Raw genomic sequence first — 27,512 nt, forward strand, 5'->3', positions numbered from 1 at the left:
AATTTATTAATAATAATGAGCAGTTTTAAAATGTATAAATATGTAAACATGTTTTGAAGCCAACTGGCCAAAATTAGAAAACTTCTTAAAAAAAAATAATAATTACAAATGGGTCAAGTAAAGAAATGTGAATTATCCATCCACCTAGGTGTAAAAAACTGTTTGAAATATTTTATAAACAGAAAAAAAAGTTTTGCCTTAAGCCTATAAATGCACTTTATTAAAAATGCTTGGATATAAAATTTCATATTTTAATCAAATAGCCAAACCTGTAAACTACCAAACCTATTATAGTTAAACTGTGTCACCTAATGCCTTATACTGAGCTGAAATACTCCAATCTGACAAAATCTAATGATGCCAACACAAGGAAAAGTGACGCCAAAAAGGGGCCCCAGATGCACTGACCACCACCCACAATGTCTCTAATTATGAAAGTAGTATGCATTTTATGTGAAAACAATGTTTTGTGTCACTTTGTAGCATATTGTATATTGCTGGACACATATGACCAAACAAAAGCCAGTCCCCAAATCTAGGTATTATATATAGGCTGGAACCAGCAAAAGTTGCTCCAAATACACTGACTGCTACTCTTTTATTTAATTAGCAAACACTTCCGTTTACTGTACAAAACATTGATTTCTGTCACTGAGACTACTCCTGACTGTGTAGATTCCAGTTACTACTATTTTAAGCTTATATTTGGGGGATGTGCCTCCGTAGATGCTCATAATGAACTACTCCTTTTGTTTAATTGCCAATGTATTCAACATGCACTACAGCGTACACAAGGAAAATCCATTGACCTACACATAAGGCAAGCAATATAGGGGATACAACTCTCCAAATACCCTAATCCCAATTTATTTAGCACATAATATTTTGTGCCACACAAAAGTTAAGCTTATATCACTCCTATATGTGTAAGAAATGTAGCATTTAACTATAACAAATGTGGTGTACCACCGGTTTGTCTGTGATTTTAGATGTGAATCCAATTTCAGTTCGATCAAATATATTTGTGCAATTTCTTATGCCTAAGCTTGTGTGTGGGGGTCAATGATAAAAATGTGTACGTTTTCATAATTGTTTTATTTATGTGGTTTGTATATATTCACACTTACTGTTGGGGCTGCTCAATGCTGTTTGGATAAATGTAGCTGCTGGGTAGAAGAACTGGCTGAGATTGAAGCTGGGTAGATCCTCAGCCTCTACACCATAATACTCCAGAGTCATATCGCTGTAATACTCTGCTCCTGTGTCCACATTCCATCGGCCATGTGCTGCATTCAAAATGTGAGTGAAACCACTTTTCTCCAAGCCGTAACGATCCAGAGCAGTTTTCCTGTGAGAGCAGCAATATGCCATAACTAATCTTCTCTGAACTTTTTATTGCTCAAATTTTCTGCAAAACTCCAAATAATTATGACTTTAGTAATGTTCTTAATGTTATATATCTTGTAGAGTACATTTGAGTGAAAAGGCCAGCTTCCGAATTACATTATTCTGTATACAAACAGGTGGCGCTAGCCAAGCTGCAAGATCAATGCAAATCTGTGCAGCTACAGGAAATTGTACAAACAAAAATCCAACCACATGGTATGATAAAAATCCTTGTACTACTCTTAAGTTAGAACAGACGAGTCATTGTTTGTGCACTTATCTTTTTCTTGTATAACTATTAAGCATAAGTAACTCTAAATCTGGGTACACACTACAGAACTTTACTGCAGATGTGATTTTTGTAATGATTTTACCAACAGCTGAAAGTCCCGATGAGCATGCAGATTTATGTGTACATACCTACACGATTTACCTTCAATTCTGTGCTCTTCATCTGTCAGAACCATCTGCTGAAATGATCGTGAGATCTGCCTACACTGCTGGTCATGAGAGCATACACACTTCCACATTTGCCCAACATTGTTCGATCGTTGATAGTGATTTTTATGAATCAAATCAAACGACATGTGCTCTCGTATGATAAAACTTGACCGAAGGAGCATACACATTAATGCAATATCAGACCTAACAGTTGTTTATTATGGTAGAGTGTACCCAGCTTAACCTCAATCATTTTAATTCCTTAATTGAGGCTAGAAAAGAGTAGACAAGGCCATAGCTTTATGCTATCCCTATATACTGCTATAAGCAAATTTACAAGTTTGTCTTTGTATGATGTGTGATATATATTCAATCATTAAGGAGCAAAACAAAAAAAAGGAGTGACTTTGCACCTTGGCAAAACCATGTTGTATTGGAGGTGGGGTAGTTTTAAAATGTGGGGACAAATTTTTAGTCAGTGTAAAAATAATGTTATCAAGTATTTTTTGCGCTACATGACAAAAAAATCCGTATTTTCTGTATGTGCAAAATAATAAATTAATTTGCACCCCTTGCATTGTAACATGGTTTTGTCCAGGATCAAATTTACTCCTTTTTTTGTCTTGATCTCCTTAAGGACTCAGGCCCTCTATTGCTGACCAGGTACATCTAAGTACAAATCAAGCTGCACTTTCAAGGTTGGACCTTCGTGCACTAGGAATACCATTATTACATGCTTACTAAATTTATTTATGTGGTTTGCTTGAGTTTAAAACACTTTCCTTAAATAAATACTTATTTGTATATGATTTATATGTTGTTAGAAAGGCCAGAAAACAATCAGAGAAGGAGTGTGTCACATAGTTGATTAGCACAAAATACATTTCCAGTCAGGGGCTGGCTGGCAAATTTTAGCCCAGAGGGGCGAGACTCTGCTCAGCAACCTATTATTAACAATTTACAGGAAAAATAAATGCAGGTAGCCCAATGATCCAGCCAAAGGTAGCAGGCCTATGTGTCCACAGCGGGAAACAGATGCCCCCCCCCCCCAACCCAGCCAGCCCTTGTTTCCAGGCCAGAATTTGAAAATTTGGGACTATCCCTTAAAATAGAGGATCTAATATATATAAGCCTAGCGGCGTGTATTAGTCTGTGTGTGGAAAAAAACAAAACAAGCTGCAGCGCCACCTGCTGGGCGGAGTTATACACTGACCTACTAAATTCTTAGCATTATCCAATATATAAAAGTAAAAGCCTAGCGGCGTGTGTTAGTGTGTGTGTGTGTGTGTGAAAAAAAACTATTTTCTCAGAAAGGACTCATCCAATTGACCTGAAATTTGGTATACTGACATTATTTGACCAAAAAATTAGAATAGTGAAGTCAGTTAACTTCCATCATCCCCCCTTCCCCCCATGTGGGGGGGGGGGGGTAGTAAAGGCTAAATTTACGAGTTGAGGGGTCAAACACATTTTCATGAGGTAATTTTACCTCATGAACACACATTAAAAAGGGCGCTTGCGTCGGGAAGTAACGCTCTTCCCCTGAGGAGGCCTGGGCTAGGCCCAAATGCATGACAAGAACCTTTTTAAGACCTTAAGTAGCTTGATTTGACTAGAATGCATGAGTATCATGCACGGGTTCACTTGTAGATTATAATTTTGCTCTCTCATAAAAAGAATTGGATTTATTTACCCCCAGAATTAGACTAACTGTATTTTGAGAGAATTAAAAGAATGCATTGGTCAGACAAACACTATGGCTATCAGTTTATCTTGCCTAGAGTTAGTAATGCATTTATAGAAAGCAGTTTATCAAATAGAAAAATAAAAAGTGTAAGATTTAAAAAAATTTAGGTGCTTCGAACGTTTTATTATACTAAGTCTTTATAACTGGTCTGAAGGATTTTGTCTGTATTACCATGTGGAGAGACTTTTAGGTACACATTTAATTGTACACACTTAATTAAAACACTAATCAAGCTAGCCCCTACCCACACAAATCTGATGTCCTTGATACTACTCTTCTTAAATAAAATTGTAATGTACTCTAGTATCTACCACATAAGCATATAAGCTGTGATTATTATACTCACTCATCTCCAATATATAAGTTGGGGTAAACTTCATTGACATGGGTGAATTTGGCTGCTCCCTGCCAAAAAAGTCTCTCCAGTTCAAATGCCCCAGGGGTGCTGTACCCAGTATCTGGATCTACAGCGACTGCGGCATAGGCATTGCGCTTCTTCCGGTTTGTTGTATCAGCAGGCATCCTTGCTTGGGCAACTAGCGCTGTATTCCTGTGGTCCCTAAGTAGATAAAAGTTCATAGGATTAGATCAAGAACTAAAACCTTAGGTTTATTGTCATGTCAAGTATTGCATAATACTAAAGCAATCCTATCCTGGTAAGAGCACCCTTTCCATCTAAATTAAAGCAATGAGGAATTCTGTACTGTAATAGAGTGAAAAGAGAGAAACTCATGGAAAGAGAAGCAATTGCTTACCATTCCACCATAATAATGACCCAACATATATTTAATGGCCCTCAACAGGGACACATTACATTTTAGTGTAGGTGCTGGAACTTTAGATTTATTATTATCATTATTATTATTACTACCCTTTAATTATAAGGTGCCACAAGATTTCCCCAGCACCGTACATAATGTACAAACAGTTGATCATACAGGGTAAAACAGTACAGAACAATAAATGAGTAAAACCAAGACTCCAATAGTTCCAAGCATAGATAATACAGTAAAGTTGGAGGAGAAGAAATTGTATAGAGGCAGGAGGGCTCTGCTTGTAAGAGCTTACATACTAAATGGAGAGCAAACAGACTGCAGGCACAAGAGGAGTCAGTGGAGGGTATCACATGCAAGAGGAGCACATACAAGGACAGGGGAAGAGAGGTTGAGGAGATCAAGCTTGGAGATGGTTAGGTGGATGGCTGGTAGGTTTTGAGGTACAGATGAGTTTTAAGTGCTCTTTTGAAGGAGCATGGATTAGGGGACAGTCGGATAGAGAGTGGGAGGCCATTCCAGTGGAAAGGGTGGCCTGGGAGAAATTTTGGATACTGGCATGGGATGAAGTGATCAGAGTGGAGTAGAGGTGACGGACATTTGCCGATCACATGAAGCGGGAGGGAGTGTGAATGGAAAGAAGGTTGGAGATATATGGGGTAGTGGAGTGGGAGTGGGCCTTGTAGGTGAGGTGTTTGAAAAGGATTCAGTAGGTAAAGAGGCACCAGTGTAAGGCAAGCCAGAGAGGGGAGGCAGAAAAAGTGTGGCATGAAAGGAAGATAAGACTCTCAGACGCGTTGAGTATAGAGTGAAGGGGGGGCGAGTTGGCAGTGGGTGAGGCCGGTGAGGAGAAGGTTACAGTAATGGAGATGGGAAATGATGAGTGCATGGATAATGGTTTTGGTGGTATCCTGAGATGGGAAGTGCTGGATGCGGGCAATGATGTAAGCGACAGGATTGAGCAAGAGGGGGGCAAAATAGAGAGAGAGGAGTCGAGAGTGACACCCAGGCAGAGTAGTTGGGAAACAGAAGACATGGTGATGTTGTTAACAGTAATAGAGATCAAGGTGGGATGAAGATTTAGAAGGAGAGAAGACAATGAGTTCAGTTTTGGCAATTTTGATTTTAAGAAAACGTGAGGACATTCAAGAGAAGATCACGGAATGGCAGTCAGATACACGAGAGAGGAGGGGGGTTAGATCGGGAGAAGAGATATAGAGTTGAATGTCATCAGTGTAAAGGTGATACTGGAGACCAAAGAAAGTGATGAGATCACCCAGGGTGGTAGTGTACAGCAGAAGACTAGAGGGCCAAAATCAGAACCTTGAGGGACTCCTACAGGGAGGGCAGAGGGAGGGGGGGTGACTTAGAAGTGGAAAATGCTTTTCATTATTCAATGCTCCACCTATGGTGGATACCAGTATGACGTGTTCATTCAGCATATACAGCGATCATGCTGGTAACTAGTTAAAAGGTAGTAAATTGTTCATCAGGAGGGCTGTGGAACATCCTCTTGGAGGCTTTTAATTGAGAAATATAATGTTATTTAATGGGACAGTATAAAGCCAAAGTACTGAATGGTGTATTTTTGTGCAATTCTTGCTGAATAACCTAAGAAAACATTTTTGCTTGGTTATGTTAATCTAGCACAATTTTATAATTTTAATGCTAAAAATGAGATCTTATTTCCTCCTCAGATTCCATGGTAGCCCTAACAAATAAAGACAGGAATAAAAGTTCACACCCCCTGAAGGTATATAGTGTGACTCCACCCTCCTTCACTGTCGTTTTCCTGTCTCTTCAAAGCTGAGACAGTGGTGGTAAATGTCGTAAGGCTTTTCTATTTGTTTTTTGGGTTTTTTTTTGCTTTTTTTCAGGTACTTGCCCAGGAAGGAAAATGTGAAGGGTCCTGGTATGACTCCCTATGTGCATGCCCACTAGGCTGTTCTTTGTTACCATAAAGTTTTAGATATACACTTAATTGAATCACTACTCAAGGCCCACCCCTACCCACAGAAATCTCCAGTCATTGACTTTGCCCTTAATAAAATTATAATGTACTCTTGTATCTACCACATAATCATTGCCTTAGAACTTTATACCAAGGAATTATCGATTCTCATGGATGATCTCAGCAAGCAGGCAATTGCAGTCAGGCCTTATCTGGATGATATTCTAGTTCTAGGAAAATCAGAGCACATTGCCCGAACATAAATACTCAAAGTAATATTTTTTTTATAAAAGAATATGGTTTTGTCATAAATATAGTAGAGCAGGGTTGTCCAACCTGAGGCCCGCGGGCCGCATGCGGCCCAGCATGCCTGTAAATGTGGCCCAGAAGGAGTTTTGGTTGTGGCAAGGGGGCAGCACTGTTAATGGAAAAAAAAAATCCTGCAAAGAAAAGAAAATACTTACCTTGCGGTCACATCAACTGGTACTCAGGCTCCCTCAGGGCCATCTTTCCCATTGGGCACAATGGGCAGGTGCCCGGGAGCCCTGCAGCCCAGGGGGGCCCGTAAGAGGCAGCAAAAAAAAAAAAACCTGAAAAAAAAAAAAAAGACAATACTTACCTTGCGGTCAGCTGGCGATCCTAGCTCCCTCCATGGTCTCCTCCGTCGCGCCCGCCCGACATCCCTTGCGGAGCGCGACGGTGGAGACCATGGAGGGAGCCAGATAGTCAGCTGACCGCAAGGTAAGTATTGACTTTTTTTTTCCAGGGTTTTTTTTTTTTTTTGCTGCCTCCGACGGGCCCCCCTGGGCTGCAGGGCCCATATATATAAAACATTTTTTTTTATATATATATATATATATATGTGTATATAGGGGCCCCGGTGCACTGCTGTGCCCGGGGGCCCAAGAAGTTGTTAAGAGGGCCCTGGGCTCCCTCCCTTGTCTCCTCCTCCGTGCGGTGCTCACAGTGAATGTCGGGCATGATGTCATCACGCCCAACATCCATTGCAGAGCGCAGCACAGAGAAGTCACCCGCGCGAGAAGAACAATCAGCAGCACAGAATTAGAGAAAAGAAGAGAAGAGGACAGGAGAACAAGCCGATTAAAAGGTAAGTTAAGGGGGATTTTTTTTATTATTTCAAGGGACGCTGACCAGTGAATAAAAGTCACCTGGTCCTGGAGCATCATGGACCTTATCTCCCTGCTACATACTTCTACTTGTAATACTAATGGGGCATTATATATTATTCTCTTTGGCCCATTATAAGTTGTTATCCCTTAACTAACATAGTGGTGTAATTAGCAAAACAGGTCACAATTTGGGGTCACAGTGATGTATATGTCAGGTACCGCAGGCCTGGGCACCCTGATATACAATGCCTGGCTTAAATGCACTTTATTGATATTGCATCGAAACAATACAAAAAGTGATTATAGTATAATAACTAGAGAGGATTTTTTGAACAGGGCGATTGAAAGGTAAGTATAGGGGGATTTGGAAAAAAAAAGTGATATATATATATATATATATATATATATATATATATATATATATATATAAAATCACTTTTTTTCTCATATATATATATATATGTTAACTATGTTTTCTATGGTTTTTTGGATGATCAGCTATCGTTATTGTTAGTGTATCTTATGTGCGGCCCAAACCAACTCTTCGTCTTCCAATGTGGCCCAGGGAAGCTAAAAGGTTGGACACCCCTGTAGTAGAGAGTCAATTTGTGCCATCTAAACAGATACAATTTCTGGGAATAGGCACAGTGAAAGAAAAAAGCATCCATGTCAGAGGAAAGACTCGTGAGTATTCAACACCTGACTCAAATTCAGTGTCTGCAAAAATCTTTAATAAGGGATTGTGTCAAGTTACTAAGGATATTTTCCTCAACCCTAGGGACCCTTCCAGAATCCCTGGATCAGACTAAAAGACTTCCACAACGCACTATGGATTCTCTCAACTGGCAGCAGGATCCAGCATTATGTGAAGGGGGAGTACCCCTCACAGAACTAGAACTGACTGTGTTAACAACAGATTCAAGATCCAAATATTGAACCGCTCATCTGCTCACAGAAGTAGTACATGGCTTCAAAAGAAGGAAGCTGCATACAAACATTCTAAAGACAAGAGCTGTGTGGCATGCAATGGAACATTTTCTGCCTTATTTTCAACACAAACATCCTAAGATTTTTTGCTGAAAACAGGACAAGTAGCATTTATAAACCAAAAAGGAGGCACTATGAACAAAACTATGATGATAGAGGTATCAACAATCTGAGATCTCTGTCAGCTATTCACGTAGCAGGCAAGGACAACTCATGGTAGATTATTTCAGTCAATGTTTGATCCATCCAGGAGAGTGGACAGTACATTAGGACATTTCATAATTTTAACAGTTGGTGGAAGGTTTGGCACCCCTCAGATCTGACGATAAGTTAAACCAGCAATATAGAGTGATTCTACTCCTGTCACAAAGACTCCAGAGCAGGGGGAACACATGCTCTAACCAGATCTTGTAACTTCAAACTGGGGTATGTGTTCTCTCCTGTTCATCTAATTGCACACACACTGATGATCAAGAGAGAGACAGTAGAAGTAATAGCAGTTCTTTCATTGTGGCCTCGCCAGCCATGGTTCACAGTAGCATGGGAGGTGCTCCTAAAACAACCTAGTCCTCATTTACTTTGGCCAGATATTCTGGCACTCCCCTTGATGGTATGGAGATTGAGTAGCTGTTGCTCAAGAGTCTCTGACAAGGTGATTTAGATATTATTGCAAGCAAGAAAGAAAAAATCTTCCATAATGCATTACAAAGTTTGGAAAACATTTATACTTTGATGCTTTTTCAGATTGATCAATCCAGTTGCAGTTAAACTAACTCAGTTGCTAGATTTCCTTCAAGAAGGTTTACAGAAGGGCTTTACTTCTTATTGCATTGAAGGTACAGGTCTTGTCACTTAGTGTTCCAGGATGCAAAAGCGGCAGATGATCTAGTGGGAAGATTTTTTCAAGCAGTTAAAATAATAATTCCTAGCACCAAATCTTTCGTAGCACTGTGAGACCTTAATATTATTTTGGAATCTCTAATATCAGAACCGTTTGAACCCTTACAGCCCCTCAATTAGATTGAATCCCACTATAACTGACAAAGCATAACAGTTGTTCATAAATTTTAAACTCGTTTCTTTTTGTTCATTCATATTAAATGTTTTACACACATTTTCAAAAAATTTTTGCCTGCAGAAATCAAATAGCCAATAGCTAGTATTAGTCAAAAATGAATGAATGTATTCCACATATAATGCAGCTGCATTTGACTGCACAAGTAGGATTTTTTTTTTTTTAGTTAATTTTTGTCTGGTTGTCTTGGAGTCAATGAGCACTAAATATTTCATGTAGTTATTCCCTCTGTGAGGTTTTTGGCATTGCTCCCTGCATTGAACACCTGTTTCAAATTTAATTTCGCTTGCAAGTTCATACTCCTGTCTCAACAACTTTACAAGACCTGTCTGCAGGTCCTGAACAGATTGACAAATCAGTATCTTCCCAGCCAAGTCCCACTTAACTTGGCATCTATTGCTGAATTCTGCCATACGACTTTCTTAGTATCATCTGTCATTTGTCATACCAAGGGTATAAATCTTCAACCATGGAGGGGAAAATGTAAGTAGTGTTGTGTTTAAAAAAGAATCCATGAATCCAAGTTGATGAGCTATACGTTCTCATGGTTGGGAAGGATAGCCGCATTTAAGATGATGCTCATCCCTATGTATATTTTTCACACAATGGCTTGTATCACTCCAAAAAATTATCTGAACAAACTTCATTGGATAAGATACGTGTGTCTCTGAATACAGAGTAAACTACATATTTTAAAAGTACACAATTACATTTTAGGTGTAAATTGCGTCCAACTCTTCATAAGGCCCTTAATTTAGATACCAAAATCTCTATGGCCTGCCAATACGTCTGTCTATCTGTCTTTGTGTGTGTATATGTTAGGGAATTTAGATTGTAAGCTCTAATGGGGCAGGGACTGATGTGAGTGAGTTCTCTGTACAGTGCTGCAGAATTAATAGCGCTATATAAATAGCTGATGATCATGATTAAAATATGTCAACATTAACTTTAGACACATTAACAGTATGGGTTAGGCCCATTAGAACAAATAAGGAGCTCAACACCATGAGACGAAATCTATCAATGAAAACATTTCTGATCTGTATTTCTCCCTTTGGCACATAAAAGGTATTACTACTATAAATAACCTATTTAATGCAGAAGGTCTTCTATCCCAACACACCATTACAAGACCAATTCTATCTCCCTACTAAAATTAGAGCTTACAAGTTAGGCTGGGTACACACTACAGACAATGTCTTCCGATGCCATATCAGTAAAGATTTTACCAATGACTGAAAAAAATAGTCCCGATCAGCATGCCGATTCATGTGTACACACAATACATGTTTTAACAGAGTTACTTTCAGATCTGTACTCTTCATATGTCATACCTATCTGCTGAAAATATCATGACTCTGTAACATCGTTCCATCGTTGAATGAGATTTTTTGTCCGGTTTAAAGATCAAATGACACGATACAATGAGCTTTGAAACCATAATCGCTCATCTTTTCAGTATACACACTAATGCAATATCTGGCCGAACAGTTGTTTATCGTGTGATTAGCCCGATAATCGGCTGAAAACCGTGTATTGTGTATTCGGCCTTTGACACTAGATAAACAATTAAATTAAATGACAACACATTCTATGATTACCTCCGCCACTATTAAGAATAATGCTCATAAAACTAGATGGAAATGCTGGCAACACCTTCTGGTACAAACATATACTACTAGACAACTCACATAAATCAGCAGTCTAAACAAAATGGGAAGCAGACCCGCACCAAACCATCTTAGTAGAAAAATGGAACATATATATTTAAATGCCTACTGCATGTAAAAATCTAAATCTTTTGGAGGCATGTGATATACTGGATTAGGTCCCATCCCTCTGTTTATAAAAACAAAAAACCCATATATATTGGTTTGAATAATCTGGTCCCTCAAGGCCCGCTGGGCCTTGGGCAGGAGCCTAGGTTGCTTAATGGATGATATGACTCTGATGTCACAATACATCATTTGTGCAGCGGGCTCACAACTGAACTGCTTTGTAAATGAACCTTCGATAATGGGCTTACAATTCTGTAATGACCTATGTAACAAATGTGTTGCTGGAGAGAGATCTATATGACCGTAATGCAACAATAACTGTGTTTTTAGCAGCTACATTATAAAATTGCATATGCTGCTCATATAATGTGGACCATGGAAATGGAACACACAATGTCTGGAGATGTGTGTGCTCATCCAGAATTATCCAGAGCGAAGAAAGGATACGTATGAGACATTTAGAAGAGTTTGGAAAGAAGGATGACACATAGTAAACAATAAGCCATTTTATTAAACAATCACTAATGTTAAAATCTGAACCATGAACGTAAAATATATTTTTTAGTATTAACCATGATACTCCCTGCAGCTCTCTCTCTAAAAAGTATCACCGCCACAATCCACTACAGACATGTGAAGCTCCTTCCATATCTTTAGGACAGTATCCTAATGAGGTAATAAAAGCCTACACTGCAGATGGCCTTGACCCAGTCTAATAAATCACATACAGAAAATCTTTTATTTTATTTTACGAGATTGTATGAAGACTCATACACAAGGGTATTTTGCATGCACCAATCATATGTTTGGCTTAAGCACGGTGGCTTAGTGGTAAAAAAATCTGCCTCACAGCACTGGGGTCATGAGCAGCGCTGGTGCTAGGGTTCACGGCGCCCTAGGCAAAATTTCACCGCCTCCGCCCACCCCTGCGAACACACTACAAAAAAAAGGAGAGTTTACTAACCTTTTCTCTAGCTGATCCGCGCCTTCTTCACGCAGAGGCGGAGTGATGCATTCTGGGAGGGGAGGGGGGCGCCGGGAAAGAACTTTATTCACACTGTCTGTCTGACAGACAGTGTGATACTTCACAGATGCCCCGCGGACACTGAAAAACAACCCTCTCCTGAGCCGCTGACTAGATTAGAAAATCTAGTCAGCGGTGCCCTGCAGGTCCCGGCGCCCTAGGCAACTGCCTAAGGTTGCCTAATGGGAGCGCCGGGCCTGGTCATGAGTACGATTCCCGACCATGGCCTTATCTGTGTGGAGTTTGTATGGTCTCTCCATGTTTGTGTGGGTTTCCTCCGGGTGCTCCGGTTTTCTCCCACACTCCAAAAACATACTGATAGGTTAATTGGCTGCTACTAAATTGCCCTTAGTCTCTCTGGGTTTGTGTGTATGTGTATGTTAGGGGATTTAGATTGTAAGCTCCAATTGGGCAAGGACTGTGAATGAGTTCTCTGTACAGCACTGTGTAAGTAGTGACACTATATAAATAAATAGATGATGATGAGATTCATTCGGCACTCTGTGAATGCAACACTGCCAGTACAGCAAATAGACATAATTGAACCCTTTGAGGAATGTGCTGACAGTACACACAAGTGTTTAGAGAGAACGCTGGACAGACCATGAACACAGCATGTCCTGTTCTCTTGTGTTCATTTCTAATACACTGGGCTTGTGGGATGTATATTCTTTCAATAGACGTTTATGGATGTGTACTGGTGCATTTTTTGCAACTAAAAAATAAAACAAATTCCCCTTGTTTCTGATGCACAAACATTAAAGTAAGCTGCATGTATCATGTAGTTCACATATGTGTTTTTTAGTTACTGCATTTCTTGGGTTTATAACTCATTAACAGCTGCTTAGTGTCTAGTTATGAATGTTCGTTACTAGATATGCACACAGCTCTCCCAATTCTGCTGATCAGTAAAGATCTTGTTCAGAGTCAGGTCAAGTGACCAGAGAATCATTCGGTAGGACCTTGGAGTGTAATTTCAGTCTTTACAGGCATATAAATGCTCGGTGCTCCCCTCTCCACCTGGCTGTGTGACCCTTCACATCCTTTAACAGCAGCTAAATTTTACTTCTGACAATCTGTAACATTCCCATTGTAGCTCATGAAAATCTATTTAAATATGAATTCCTGAAAATTGTCACACTACAAAGACATCCTTTATGTTTATGTGGAAGATACTTCTGGCCTTGTCCTATGAGGTACATACATCTATACTGAATGTATACTATTTTATCAATGTTGTTAGTTATTAAAAAATAAACAAGTTGATAATCCTACTCGCCTACAACAAATATCTTGATATCCTGGGTTCATTGTTAGTAGGGTTGCAGCTTAGATAGGTTATTTGCTTTAAGTCCCTGTTCGGACTTCTTCAGAATATTTTGAGCAGCGAGTCTTGTTTCACATGTCAGATCCTGTGACTGTCCTGGACTTGTAATGTTATGGCTACTAATTGTAGCAAAAGTGTGTTGACTTCTTAGTTACCTCAAGTTTTTAATTTTCTTGCCATTGTCATGGTGTTTTAAAACTGCGTTTTCAAAATAGCACAGAAAATAGTGCTACACTTGTCGCAAGAGAGTGCAATTGAAGAATTGTTCTATATTGTAAAATTATACGTTTGATTTTAAGCAGTTTTAATTGCCTATGTTGCTGTTTTTGTATTATGTGTTACTTATGGTCTTTTATGTGCTATGCTTTTAATGGGGATGGATGCCTCTGGCCAAATCTCCTCATTTGCAAATAGCCAGGAGGCTTGGAAGTGGGGGTGCTGGTACCTGGTGCTGCCTAACTTCCTGGCTGATCATGCTAGATAATTTAATTTGGTTAGGAGCATCTGTCTCCAAGTGACACAATATTATGCACAGTTAGTACAAGTATTTATAATTTTTGTATCTTATAATTCTTTGGAGGAAAAAGGGGTTATGGGTAAAGATGCAAAACATAGGTCACCATGCCATGTAGGTTGGGATTCTGTGATCATCTCTAGTTGCAAGCCTGTTGAGTAATATGAAAACCAGAGCAAGACTAATTCACCTGACCAACTGCAGAAACTCAGCTTCCACACTCCCAATCTTTGCACAGACTCACTCTCCCTCTAAAGATGAAACTCAAAGTAGTATTGTTTTACTTTAAAACAGTCTACAATTTTGTCCTATTTTTCATGAGCAACCTCATCTCAAAGTCCTCTCCCACTTGTCCCAAGGCCCATTGCTTCTAAACTTATGTCGCCTAAGCGCATGTACATCTACAGGACGTTTCTATGTTGGCTGCTCCTCTCTGGAATGTTCTCTTAACCTTTATTCTCTGACAAGTTCACTTACTCCTCTTTCTCCACCGTCCTCCTTTTACGCTTCTCATTCACAACAGTTTCAGCCTGTTTGCCCATGTGTCTCACTTGTTCCCCTTTTCCCTTTAGATTGCAAGATGTCATGAGCAAGGTCCTCTAAATCATTATGTTTGTCTCTACTATATATATACATCTTGTTGGCACCGTTTAATACTGGACAATAATAATATTATATACTATTCGCTATTTATATATAATAATATTTTGTACAAGTCCCAAATTTAAGCATGTTTTGCAAAATTTTGGTCTCAACCCAAAAAAATAAATAAATAAATATTAATAACCCCAGCCCTTTGTATGTGGTAATGGATTGTACACTTAGCAATGTCACAAGTGTGATTTTTACTACAATAACCAATCACTTAGAATCTTATGAGCTGTGACCTGTACTTGCTTGATGGCTTTTATGAAGATACCTTGCCATGTCAATTGTTGCTACTACAAAGCATTCATTTTTACTTAGGTGATTAAATTGACAAATAAGGATTTTAGAGTATCACAGATCTTAAAAAGTCCAAACATAACACCCTGAGCCACATTAAGTGCACTGTAAAGAAATACCTGAAACATGAGATTTATTACGGCTTGTTCATTGTCGTCTTTTCTTTAAATACTATTGACTTAAGTCCTTTCAGCCATTATATGCCAAATGCTGTTTGGAACTAAAGAAATCACAAGTGTGACAGGGTCAGTGACTTCCCCTTGTTCAAGAATTTGACATTGAATCATGACCGAAATAGCTTACCTGCTCTGAAGACTTTATATAAAATTACTAATACAATGATCAGGTACTGAAATATGGGGCCATATTTGTTATATAAATGATCATTTAATTTTCTTTATGCTTATTCAACCAGTCTTCAAATTAAACACAAATTTTTGAGACAAAATTGTTAAGAACTTGATTTTGAAATTTAGCAATAAGTCATTGTGAGATTGGAATATAGTTGTAAATCTAAGTTTGTAAAAACATTTGTAGGTTTTAGACAGCTATTTAACCATAAGCACTTGTTTGGACCTATTCAATATCTGCTCTGCTTTTGAACATTCATAAATGAAGGAAAAGCAAAATAAATATGACCTTCAATAGCGCCGTTTCCATCATTGTGTCCTAAAATTTTAACAAAGCTGTTTTAAACTGCAGTATGCCTTGTGTCACATGTCTGCTACCAATTTCATATTCTTGTATTGATCAAAGTGCAATTTATGAAAAGTCCATGGAAAATATATTAAAAAAAGCTTTCTTAAAGCATAAATTTGTTTTTATGGGCCTTTACCAATTTGGGTGTGATTTGAGCATTAAAACCCTTTATTTAATTGGCCGCGTTATCCGTAAGAGTAACGGGGCATGCACACTATTTCCGTTACTACGGTAATAGTGTGCATTATTACCATTAGTACGGTAATTTCAATGCTGATTTTTGCTCACAGCTCTAAGACCCGCAAACAGAATTCCACTTTAAAATTACCGTACTAATGGTAATAGTACACGAGCCACGTTACTCTCGCGAGTAATGTGGCCAATTGAATTCCTCCCAAAAAGCTGCATCAACCATTTTGCAATAGTGCAAATATGGTAATGTACATTATGTGTATCTCTTCTTGCTTAAAAAAGTTGTAGCATCTGTATAGTAAGTGCTGCTTATCATTTGTTTTCTATTATGACCATGGACAAAGTAGAGGGGGAGCACTTTGTATGTTGTCAAACCACACGCAGACTGGCCCAAACCATGCCCACATTATCATAAGGCAACATCCATTTGGGGTCTGCAAATCAGGACAGTCCTACCAAATAGGGATTTTGGGAGGTGTGCTGGAAGGTGTTTTTCCTTGGCTGCTGAGTGAAAACAGAATAACAGCAGTAATTTTACAGCTCCACTTTGTCTTGGATTTTGTGAACTCCATCCAGTTATGCACACATATTTCTTCCTTTGAGTTCCAGAGCACCCTGGCATGCTCGATGCCATGCACAAACAGAAGGAACACTAGTATGTTCTGGTGCTAATGCCCCTTTTGTAAGTTCTGTAATACTGAGACCTAGGATTAGATTTATCAAACCTTCTAAAAAGGAAAAGTGGAGGTATTACCCATAGCAACCACTATTCCTTTTTAGAAGGCTTGATAAATCTATCCACTGGTTTCAATTCTTATTTGAAGTTCCCTTTGTACTAACTTCTTGATCCATTTTACTGGTTGCTTGTCTCAACCTTATATTTTAGATCTTCCTATACTTCTGGATTGTGGTACCTTGTTACCCGCTAATAATGACATTGGCCTGATTTGACTGTGTATGTGTGTGTTTTGCAGTACATAAAGGGGTATGCAGAGACTGCCAGTTTATTCAGTTACATGGGACTACTGTATTGAAATAAATATATATTATGAAGCAAATATCATATATTACGAACACACATAATAGAAATACGAAATAGCCCTCAGTTTCAAATGTTTTCTTTCTATCAACATGTTAAATTGAAACTTTAGTGCCCATTGTGAATGGGTAAATGTTTTATTTAAGGTTGGTGAAAAATATTGTGCCTTTGAAGTCGAATGTAGGAAAATTAGCAACAGAGATTAACTGTACTTGACAAAGTTCTGTGCACAGTATTTTGTATACTGTTACACTGCTACAGAATATCTTCACTTTATAAATAGAAACTATTATAATATTCCCCCTTCCAAATGCAACATACAAAAAGGGCATGAAAGTCTCTGCTGACCAGATCCTGTCAAAATGTTTGTCATTTTATTCATGTATTACATTATATCTAGTACATAGCTAACAATATTTTACAATAACTTCCAGGGATACTGCTGCTGAATAAATGCATTAAAGCATCTCACAGAACTTGTTAATAGTGCACTTTTTATTTTAAGCAGACAGTGAGAATTGCATCTAACTTAAAGAAAAAAGATGATTTATATTGTGCGGTTGGTCAGTACTGAAAAATGATGATATATCCTGGGTAAAAAAAATAATCCAGGAACAAGTCTTTAAAGCCCAGGACAGATTCTACAAATTAGGGATAGTTGTAAACTTTGGCTTTTGCTGCACTTTTATTCACACTAAAAAAATATGGTTCCTTTGTTTGCCCCTAATTCCCCTGGAGAGGTCACCTAAAATAGTGCTTTTTACACATATAGCTAAATTCAGCTTCTTAATCCATCTGCGATTGAGCTATGCTCCTTCCTGGGCTGGCTTCATCCACACTTTAAACCAGGACTATGCAAAACATGAATAAAACAACCTGACAATGTGATTGGTTATTTGCTATTTTTACTGTCATTTTTTTATTTATTCATTTGTTTAAACTAATTAGAGCATCCAAAGCCATTGAGTCACTGAGGGTTGTTTAAAGTTTGCAAATATGTGGATAAGCAACAAAAATATGGTTTATGTTGTGAAACCATAATGCAATTCTTGAGCACTTGCTCCAGAAGATTTTTACTAAATCCAATAAGTACATTGGAAGGACTTCAGGGACCTTTCCTCTCCCTCGCTACCAGCATCATATAGGGTCCACATTTTGCATATTCATTAGGTGGATCCATTTACTTTCCAGGGAAGTTTTCTACAGCAAAATGCCTCAATATAATTAAATCTCATGATTTATTTATAACATAAATGAATTTCAATGGGCATAATTTTTTTGAAAAAAACCCCAACATAAAAATATTATAAATGGGATAATCCAAAACTAACAGCAGGCATATGTGCATTCCTAGCACAGACCTCAATCCCACAGCTGGTCCTGAAAAACCTCTGCATAGTGGCACTTCCCCAAATTAGAAAGCGGAGTTGCACCTATGCATGCATAAGGCTGAGAAGTAGACACAAGATTATGTTCTACACTTCATAAATGAGCCTTAATAAGGCAACTTGAGCATGTAAACGGCCGTAGATGTATGATGAATGCTACCTGTCAGCCAGGCCCTGTTTCTTTGGACCTTGATGCCGTGGTGAATTGCAAAGTAAATCCTACCGCCACATAAAATTCTATAGGTCAATATTTTTTATTTTTTTTTAAAATTTTTTAATTACTGCAAATCAGTCCAAACTTCAGTAACGTAATTACAATTTTCATTTTTGCATTCTGCCAGTAAGTAGCTCCCCAACAAATGTCTGTGCATACTTGTTTTCTCTGTTTATACTCTAAAACATAATGTTCACCTTTTAACACCTTTACACTTTTGCTGCAATGAGTGTTATCTTTACATAATTACTTATTTATTTTACTTCCTATTTATTTAATATGTTACGTTAAATATATGTAACTGATCTTTGCAATTTATGAATTTAATTAAAAAAAAATAAGGTTGTGTAAAAATGTTACAGTATTGGATAGTACTTTCTTGTAGTGAAAATGTGATTGTTTCTACATCTCTTCATAAGACATTTTTAGTATATATCCAAATCTATTGACAACAAAACGCGATCATCATAACAGCCTAATACATATAGCACAAACTGTGTTTTGTCAGTTGCCCCCCCCTCCCAAAAAACAGGCAGTTGAAAACTTAGCTTGAACTTTTTACAAGAATAAATAGTTAAGATGTTATACCATCATAATAATTTGTCTGATATTAAATTGATACAAATCTTAAGCCATTAAAAAATAGCCAGCAGAAATAACTGTTCTATTTGTTGGGCATAGTACATATTGTTATATTCATTTTGCAACCATACAACAAACAAATAAAAAAAAGGCACACATTGCATTGACCATGCTCAAGAAATATGCAAATGTACATTGCTCTAGTAATGCTGTAACAGCACAGATTACCATGTAACAGATAGTTCCACTAATGTACACGATAGCATTTGCCTTGCCTGCAGCTGGCTACATCTATTTCATTTACTGACAAGTACATTGCTCTGTTCAGATGGAGATTAACATCTGCATCTTTGGTGCACGTTTCTTCTATATTATTGCTCTGTTATCATATGGACACCTCTAACTTTCTGTGATTTGATAATTCTTTGTGCAAAAATGTTTCCTTTTATATAGAAATGTGCTAGATTGACACATTAAAAGGTAGAAAAATCAATTCAGGAATAGCCAACATTATAAGCTTCCAAGTCTTTCTAGTACCAGTTTACCCCCCTCTAAGTTTCTTTTTACTCTCCCACAGACCCCCATGTACCTGAGTGCTCTGCAGACCCCCGTCTGACTTAGCCACTCTGTGAAAAACTGGTTCACTGGTTGCTGAGCTATTTTTAGGGTGGGATTTGCTGACTGACCTTGTGGTGGGGTGGAGCAGACTGTAGAAAAGGTGGGGGGGCAACTTTTATCTGCTGGTCACACCAGTGCCAAAAAGACCTTAACCCTGACTCTCAGCATACTGGTTTATGGGAAAGTATTAACTCCTTAGTTCCCAAGTCATTTTTGCAGCTGATGTGAAAACATTGTTGACATATCAAGCAGTGATATAAATATAAAAAAAGCATCATAGCTATAGCAGTCATAAAGGTGAGCATAATACAGTGCAGAGAGCATGTGGTGGAAAACAGCCACAACACTATTTTGCATAGTAATGTGCACTATGATAAAAAGGGGACATGATTTAATCATCAAGGCTAATATGAGAATTACCTGTAACCTGATAACATTATACCAAGAATACTTTTCTCAGACATTTAGTTAAATTTTTATAATTTGCCTCATTGTAAGAAACCTCATTTAACTGTCTTTATCAGTTAGAATTTCTGAATTTGCCCTAATGTTTTGGCCTATATAACATCACAGTTTCTGTGGCTGCTCCAAAAACACTAGCCAGACATGATTGCCTGCTTCTTCAATTCAACACCATTGTATCCAGCCTATATCCACATACTCTAGGTCATACTTGCCAGCTTTTTCTCGTTGGCTTCAGGGAGATCCCGGGGGAGGTGGGCATGCGGGGGCGGGGCTTGACATATCACATCTTTTGGTCCCACCCCTAAACGATTTTCACAATTTTAGCCAATTACAGAAGGGGGCGGGGCTAAGATGACTCGATATGTGCGTCATTATGACCCCCCCCCCGCCACTTATCTATTGCGGGGCGAGAACCGGGAGGTTGCCCTGCTCTCCCGGGAAGTCTCCCAGAAATGCAGGAGTCTCCCGGACATTCCGAGAGAGTAGGCAACTATGCGTTAAAGAAAAGCAGCTAATGAATTTCTAGAGACTGAAGTGTCTTTTACATTTCTGTCTTTGATTAAATCATGGTCTCCATGAAAATTGTCATCTCCATAGGCATCAATACATGGACATAGGACACAATTTCTGAACTGTGTCATCATGTCACAGATGGCAAAGCCAACCACGTCTTGTACTGGCTCAGCATCAGGGAGAATACCAGACTCTTCAGGGAGTGAGGTAGATCACCCCTATTTCAGGGAGTCTCCCCGACATTCAGGGAGAGTTGGCAAGTATGCTCTAGGTAGAAATATTTGGCTAGTGATATAGGTAGTCTTAGCTGTTTTTGCTGTGGAGAGATAGGTGGAGTTTAAGTGTGGAGGTTGATAGCTTTCTAGGACTTCTTCAGGCAAAGTTTTTGAGCATATTATTATCTAAGTTTAGTCAATATACTAACACACTATTACCCACTCTTCATTTTCAATATATTCAATATTTTGTTTTCTTTTCTTTACACTTCATCATGAATTGCATATTCTTAGTTATTTCTCTTCACTCTAATTTTCATCATTTTTCTTATAGCCTTTCATCATTACCAACTCCAAAACATTTCTCTTGACAAGTGTCTGTTGCACCACTCTGGACATCTAACAGAGCCAAAACCAACCTTCAAAAGTAAACACTACCCAGCGTTCCGCAGCAACCAACACCTAAAGTAGACAAAGAAATATTCAAATATCTGGAACACAAATTGTACAGAACTTTCATTTTAAAACATTTAAGTTTAAAACTTTTCTCACCAAATTCAATCTTCTGATTGAAGAACCCTACATGTCAAGCTTGAAAGAAAAGACTGCTTGAAAATCTTATTTTTTATTTAATTTTAACAAAACAAAGTTTTCTGAGTTTTTTTTTAAAAATAATAGCTTACAGTATTTTCCACTGATGTGACATTTATCATCCCTTTCAGTTTGCTATTTAAATGTACCCTCAAGGACATCACATGTAATAGCCAGTAGATCCAGTGTAATCCTACACCTTTCATTGTGTAATCTATACATCCTGACATTGTGTGCTATGTACTGTATATACCTAAATATAGTATCAATATGATAATATTAAATAACATGCAACACATGTCTTATTCTTGCTTCATGCTATTCTTAAAAAGTAAATATACTATGTGTGTGTGTGTGTGTGTGTATATATATATATATATATATATATATATATATATATATATATGTATGTATGTGTGTGTATATATATATATATATATATATAACCTGTGCATGATACTCATGCATTCTAGTCAAATCAAGCTACTTCAGGTGTTAAAAAGGTTCTTGTCATGCATTTGGGCCATAGCCCAGGCCTCAACCACCAACCACTCCCCACTGTCACCCCCGGGAACCACCAACCACTTCCAACTGTCACTTCTCCTTCAAGAAATATATATATATATTTTTTAAATCTTTATAAACACTTTTAACAATTAACAAATTAAATTAACAAATTAAAAACATCTTAGTATACCAAATTTCAGCCCTTTCTGAACTTTTTTTTCCACACACACTAAGAATTTAGTAGGTCAGTGCATAACTCCGCCCAGCAGGTGGCGCTGCAGCTTGGTTTTATTCTTTCCACACACACACAGACAGACTAACACACGCCACTAGACATTTATATTATAGATATATATATATATATATATATATATAAAATAAACATACATTTATATGTTCTTTTCTATTGTATTCCATAATATTACTATGATCCTGTATTACTGTTAAACTTGTAGCAATGATATGGGGAAAATATGGGATCTATTGTGCTATAGTTTATCTCCTTCAACAGCAAAAGAGTGAAGAACAGAATTTGTGAGTTGCTGATGGGGTTTAAGTTCAGAACTCCTGTACTTCAGTGCCTGCTGCTTATTGCCTAGGTCGGCGGTTCCCAAAGTGTGCGCCGCGGCTCCCAGGGGTGCCGCGGCGCTGTCACTGGGGTGCTGCGAGCCAGACATAAAAAAAAGAGAAGACAGAAACTTACCAATCAGCACGGCGCCGGGACCCAGCAGCCTCCTCTCTCCCGCAGCAGCTTGTCACTGACGTCTATATTCAGTGACAGCTGCGGGAGAGAGGAGGCTGCTGGGTCCCGGCGCCGCGCTGATTGGTAAGTTTCTGTCTTCTCTTTTTTTTATGTCTGGCGTGGGGCAGAGTGAAAAGGATGGTGGTACCGGAGGGGGACAGTGTGACAGCGGAGGGAGACAGTGTGGCAGCAGAGAGGGACAGTGTGACAGCAGAGGGGGACAGCAGGCAGCAGAGGGGGACAGTGTGACAGCGGAGAAGGACAGCGGGCAGCGGAAGGGGACAGTGTGGCAGCGGAGAAGGACAGTGTGACAGCGGAGAAGGACAGTGTGGCAGCGGAGGGGGACAGGTGGCAGCGGAGGGGGACAGGTGGCAGCGGAGGGGGACAGGTGGCAGCGGAGGGGGACAGTGTGGCAGCGGAGGGGGACAGGTGGCAGCAGAGGGGGACAGGTGGCAGCAGAGGGGGACAGTGTGACAGCGGAGGGGGACAGTGTGACAGCAGAGGGGGACAGTGTGACAGCGGAGGGGGACAGCGGGCATCAGAGGGGGGCAGCGTGACAGAGGGCTGCAGATGGGGCAGCGTGACAGAGGGCTGCAGAGGGGGCAGCGTGCCTGGGGGTAGAGGAGGGGGACAGCGTGGCAGAGGGCAGAGGAGGGGACAGCGTGACAGAGGGCAGCGGAGGGGACAGCGTGACAGAGGGCAGAGGAGGGGGACAGCGTGACAGAGGGCAGAGGGGGCAGCGTGACAGAGGGCAGAGGAGGGGGAATAGTGTGACAGAGGGCAGAGGAGGGGACAGCGTGACAGAAGGGGCAGAGTACCTGGATGCAGAGGGGGCAGTGTCCCTGGATGGAGAGGGGGCAGTGTCCCTGGATGCAGAGGGGGCAGTGTCTCTGGATGCAGAGGGGCATTTTTGCATACTCCTAGGTTCTAGGAGTGGGCACCATGATAGTCCTCTCCATGAGCTTGTGTTATGCATATTACCACTCCATTCTGTGTCTGTGTCCTCTGCACTAAAGAGACCAGCTGTAATGAGTTCCCAGCAACCTCCAGGAACATATCGACCCTTTTAGTCCTCAGGAGGTTGCTGGAATATTTTGCTGCATGTCCCTGCATCCAGCTCTATTTTGTTTCTTTTTGGAAATCTGAACTTGTTACTTATTAGTCATTGTCTTAGTTTTTGTCCTGGTCTGTAGTTTTGTGCTTTCTGTTTTTGTATTTATCTGTCTTTTGTGTACTCTGACTTACTTGTCCCATTGTTTAGCCTCTGTTTGCCTTGTTTTATTATTGGCACATTGTTCTCCCTGTTTTTTTGTTCTGGTCCGATCACCCTCAGTTTGCCCAGATGCAGCTCTAAAGTTCCAAGATCAGTGGGCTTTTGAGTACATGAGGGTAGTCCCAAAAGGAAAGCCTGCTATAGGCCCATTAACTCTGTTCTTCAGTAGTGTTATACCTGCCTTAGACTTGTTTGATCTCCTTTGATTCCTTGTCCTGGTTATGTTTTTTTTTTAACTCCTGTTTTGAACCCGGTCTGGCGGAACTTTATTCTTTACCTGACTTGTCTGACTACTAGCACAGAGAGTGGAGGGGTGGGTACAAACTAAGGGCCACACCATTTAGACAATGAGGTACTGATGGGCAGGGCCAGACTGGCCATCTGGCACTTCTGGCAAATGCAAGAAGTGCCGATGGCAGTGTGGGCCGGTCCGGCTCCCTGCGATCCCCCACTTAATTATATTAAATTATGTTTTTTTGCCCCGGTGGAGCAGTCATGACATCACACGTCATGACGGCTCAGTGGGCTGGCGCGGCTCCCGCGCTGTCATAAAAAAATACACTTACCATAAGCAGCCTCCGGGAATCCACTGTGCGCCCTCTACAGCCAGTCCTACGCGGACATCGCGCGGCCGCGTAGGACTGGCTGTAGAGGGTGCACAGTGGATTCCTGGAGGCTGCTTATGGTAAGTGTATTTTTTATTTTCTCAGGGGAAATGGTACTGGGGGGGAGAGAAAGAGTACCCGACAAGGTGTGCAGGATGGGGGGGGAGAAGAGGACCCTACAATGTGTGCAATGGGGGGGGGGGGGGAAAGGACCCAAAAATGTGTGCAGGGGGGAAGGAAGAAAAAGGACCCAAAAATGTGTGCAGGGGGGGAAAGAGGGGCTGAAAATGTCTGCAGGGGGGGAAAGAGGGGCTGAAAATGCCTACAGGGTTAATGAAATGTCTTACGTGGTATTTAAAGAAATAGAGTAGCTTTAGGGGGCATATCTTTTTTTGCGTGGCAGTTACATGGCTGCTCTCTGGTCTCAGCGATCACTAGAATATTAAATACCAGTGAGATGGGGCTGGTAGAGGTAAATATTTTATTGACCACAAATGTTCAGATATTACTCACATATGCCTGTACAATGGGGTAGTGTTATCTGTCCATGATGGAGTGTTTTTTTTTTTTAATTAAAGAGCCTATTCATTCAGGGTTTGTTAACATTTTGCAAGATAGTAAAATTTTTGCATTTTCAATAGGGACTCCAAATCTCCAGAAGCCAGCGGGAAGACCACAAAGAATGTTTCGGAATATTTATATTTAGGAGTATTACTATACATTGGGGGGGGGGGGGGGGTGGGCAGTGGTAGGGAGGCGCTGTTGGTGTATTTGTCTATGGTGACCGAAACCCTTAGTCAATCCCTGGGTTTTCTGTAGTCGTTTTATGTTTTCGCACACAGTCGGAACAGTATGCTTTTGTAATTCAAGCAAACTGATTTGCACAACAAGGGAATTGATCAGGGTGGGCAGAAGACAAAGTGTGATACACAAGTTTGTGCTGCTGCTTAAGATGTTGGACTGCACCAGCAACGCCATTTCACGGTGCAACAATATCGCGCATGGAGCCCACAGCAGGTGGGCCTGTATGTTTTAAATGCCAGGGCTGATTTTTAGTCCCAGTCCGGCCCTGCTGATGGGTCTTTGGCTCATCCACCCATCCACTGCTACAATTCAGCCATATTGTGTGTGTGTGAGGGGGGGGGGGGGAGGGGGGAAAGAGTGACTGTGCATAAGTAGCTGCTTATTGGTCTGCATGGTCACACCACACCAAGGATGAGCACACAACACGGGCTTCTGCTGAATCTGCATGTGTAGCCTAGAGGTAAGCACACTTTCACATATCCTTAGGTTGCATGTGCAGCACAGTTTTTTTTCAAGGCTGTGCACACAGCCTGGGGGTGGGTCCCAAAAAGCAGCTGCTTCCATTCTTACTTGGTTACTGATCAATGATTCCCTGCTAATCATTACATCATTATATTGAAATATGCAGGGTTTGTGTTGGTGTTATTGCTTTCAATGTAGGGAGGAGATCCTTGTTGAGTACCTGTTTTGGTGGGCCTTTCAAGTGAGTCCATGGTTAAAGAGGGAGACTCCTGAAGTTTGTGAATGGAGAGGACTTGTATAAAGAGGAGATCTGGGGGTAAATGTATTAACCTCCGGTTTCTTCAACCCCCGCGAGTTCGGCGTCTTTAAATTTAAGCGCCGAAGACGCCGAACTCGCGGGGGTTGAAGAAACCGGAGGTTAATACATTTACCCCCTGGTCAGAGAAAGCAAATAATTAACTTCAGTAATAACAGAAAAGATGATTGGCACAATCTCAAATCTATAAAGGCATTTGCATGGTTTAAGTACAATCTGAAAAGAGATGGCTGGACTTATGTACGTGAAGCAGGATTTTATGTAGTTCAGCCCCTTATGTATAAGAGCAGACCATGAATTAAACAAGGATACACTTATCTGTCAACGACAACCATTGAAAGGGATCGGACGCGGTAGCTGCTTTCTCTGACCAGACCTCCTCTTGATACAAGTCCCCTCCATTCACAAATGTCAGGTGTCTCAGTCTGGCTTGTTTAGCTATAGGTGTATTGACTGAACTAGATTATCTTACTGACACCCCCTACAGTGGTTATATCCTTATACCTGCCTGTAGAATACTACGCCAAATACCACTGTTGATAGTCCAAGGCATCACTTTAGAACTCACACTATTTCCACTCAGTCTAAGTGAATGTAGCGCTTGAGATACTTGCATTTAGCCTCAATTGATGACATAGAAAGTTAAAATTGATAGTTTTACGCAAGGGTATACTTTATACCATATAAATTAATACATTTTGGATTGTAGAAATACCTGAGCTATCACTGCAATTGAAAGTACATTGAGCAAATATAAGATCCTAGTAAAAATGCTCATTTTGTCTGCAACTATCCATCTGATTAACAGTATGGAGTATTTATTCCTCTCCTCTTTTTAGTTAAAGATGGGAAGTTCTCCTTAAACAGTAGAGAGAACTTACAAAATATCTCAATCTCTCTGAACAGGTTAGGTAGGCATAATAACAGTTTAGACAGCAGGAGTAATATGCTGTGGGGCAGCACGGTGGCGTAGTGGTTAGCACTTCTGCCTCACAGCACTGGGGTCATGAGTTCAATTCCCGACCATGGCCTTATCTGTGAGGAGTTTGTATGTTCTCCCCGTGTTTGCGTGGGTTTCCTCCGGGTGCTCCGGTTTCCTCCCACACTCCAAAAAAACCCCAAACATACTGGTAGGTTAATTGGCTGCTAACAAATTGACCCTAGTCTGTGTGTGCCTCTCTCTGTCTGTCTGTGTGTGTGTATGTTAGG

The 27,512-nt window shown here is 40.0% G+C and overlaps 1 protein-coding gene across 2 annotated transcripts in view; it reads right to left on the bottom strand.

The window, feature by feature from the left end:
- LOC142161449 (dual specificity phosphatase 29-like) overlaps positions 1-27,512 on the bottom strand; it is a 137,522-nt gene that overhangs the window by 36,289 nt on the left and 73,721 nt on the right. Inside the window, exons 1-3 of one of the 2 annotated variants that reach the window (XM_075217070.1) lie at positions 19,782-19,879; positions 3,921-4,133; positions 1,128-1,348 (exon numbers count right to left, since the gene is read on the bottom strand). In XM_075217070.1, the coding sequence (XP_075073171.1) occupies positions 1,128-1,348; positions 3,921-4,096 (397 nt within the window). In that variant the 5' untranslated portion in view covers positions 4,097-4,133; positions 19,782-19,879. Of the gene's footprint in view, positions 1-1,127; positions 1,349-3,920; positions 4,134-19,781; positions 19,880-27,512 lie in introns of those variants that run through there. The other variant, XM_075217069.1, reaches the window with a different exon arrangement.

This window comes from Mixophyes fleayi, chromosome 6, assembly GCF_038048845.1.
Source record: "Mixophyes fleayi isolate aMixFle1 chromosome 6, aMixFle1.hap1, whole genome shotgun sequence".
In the NCBI taxonomy this organism is placed as follows: domain Eukaryota; kingdom Metazoa; phylum Chordata; class Amphibia; order Anura; family Limnodynastidae; genus Mixophyes; species Mixophyes fleayi.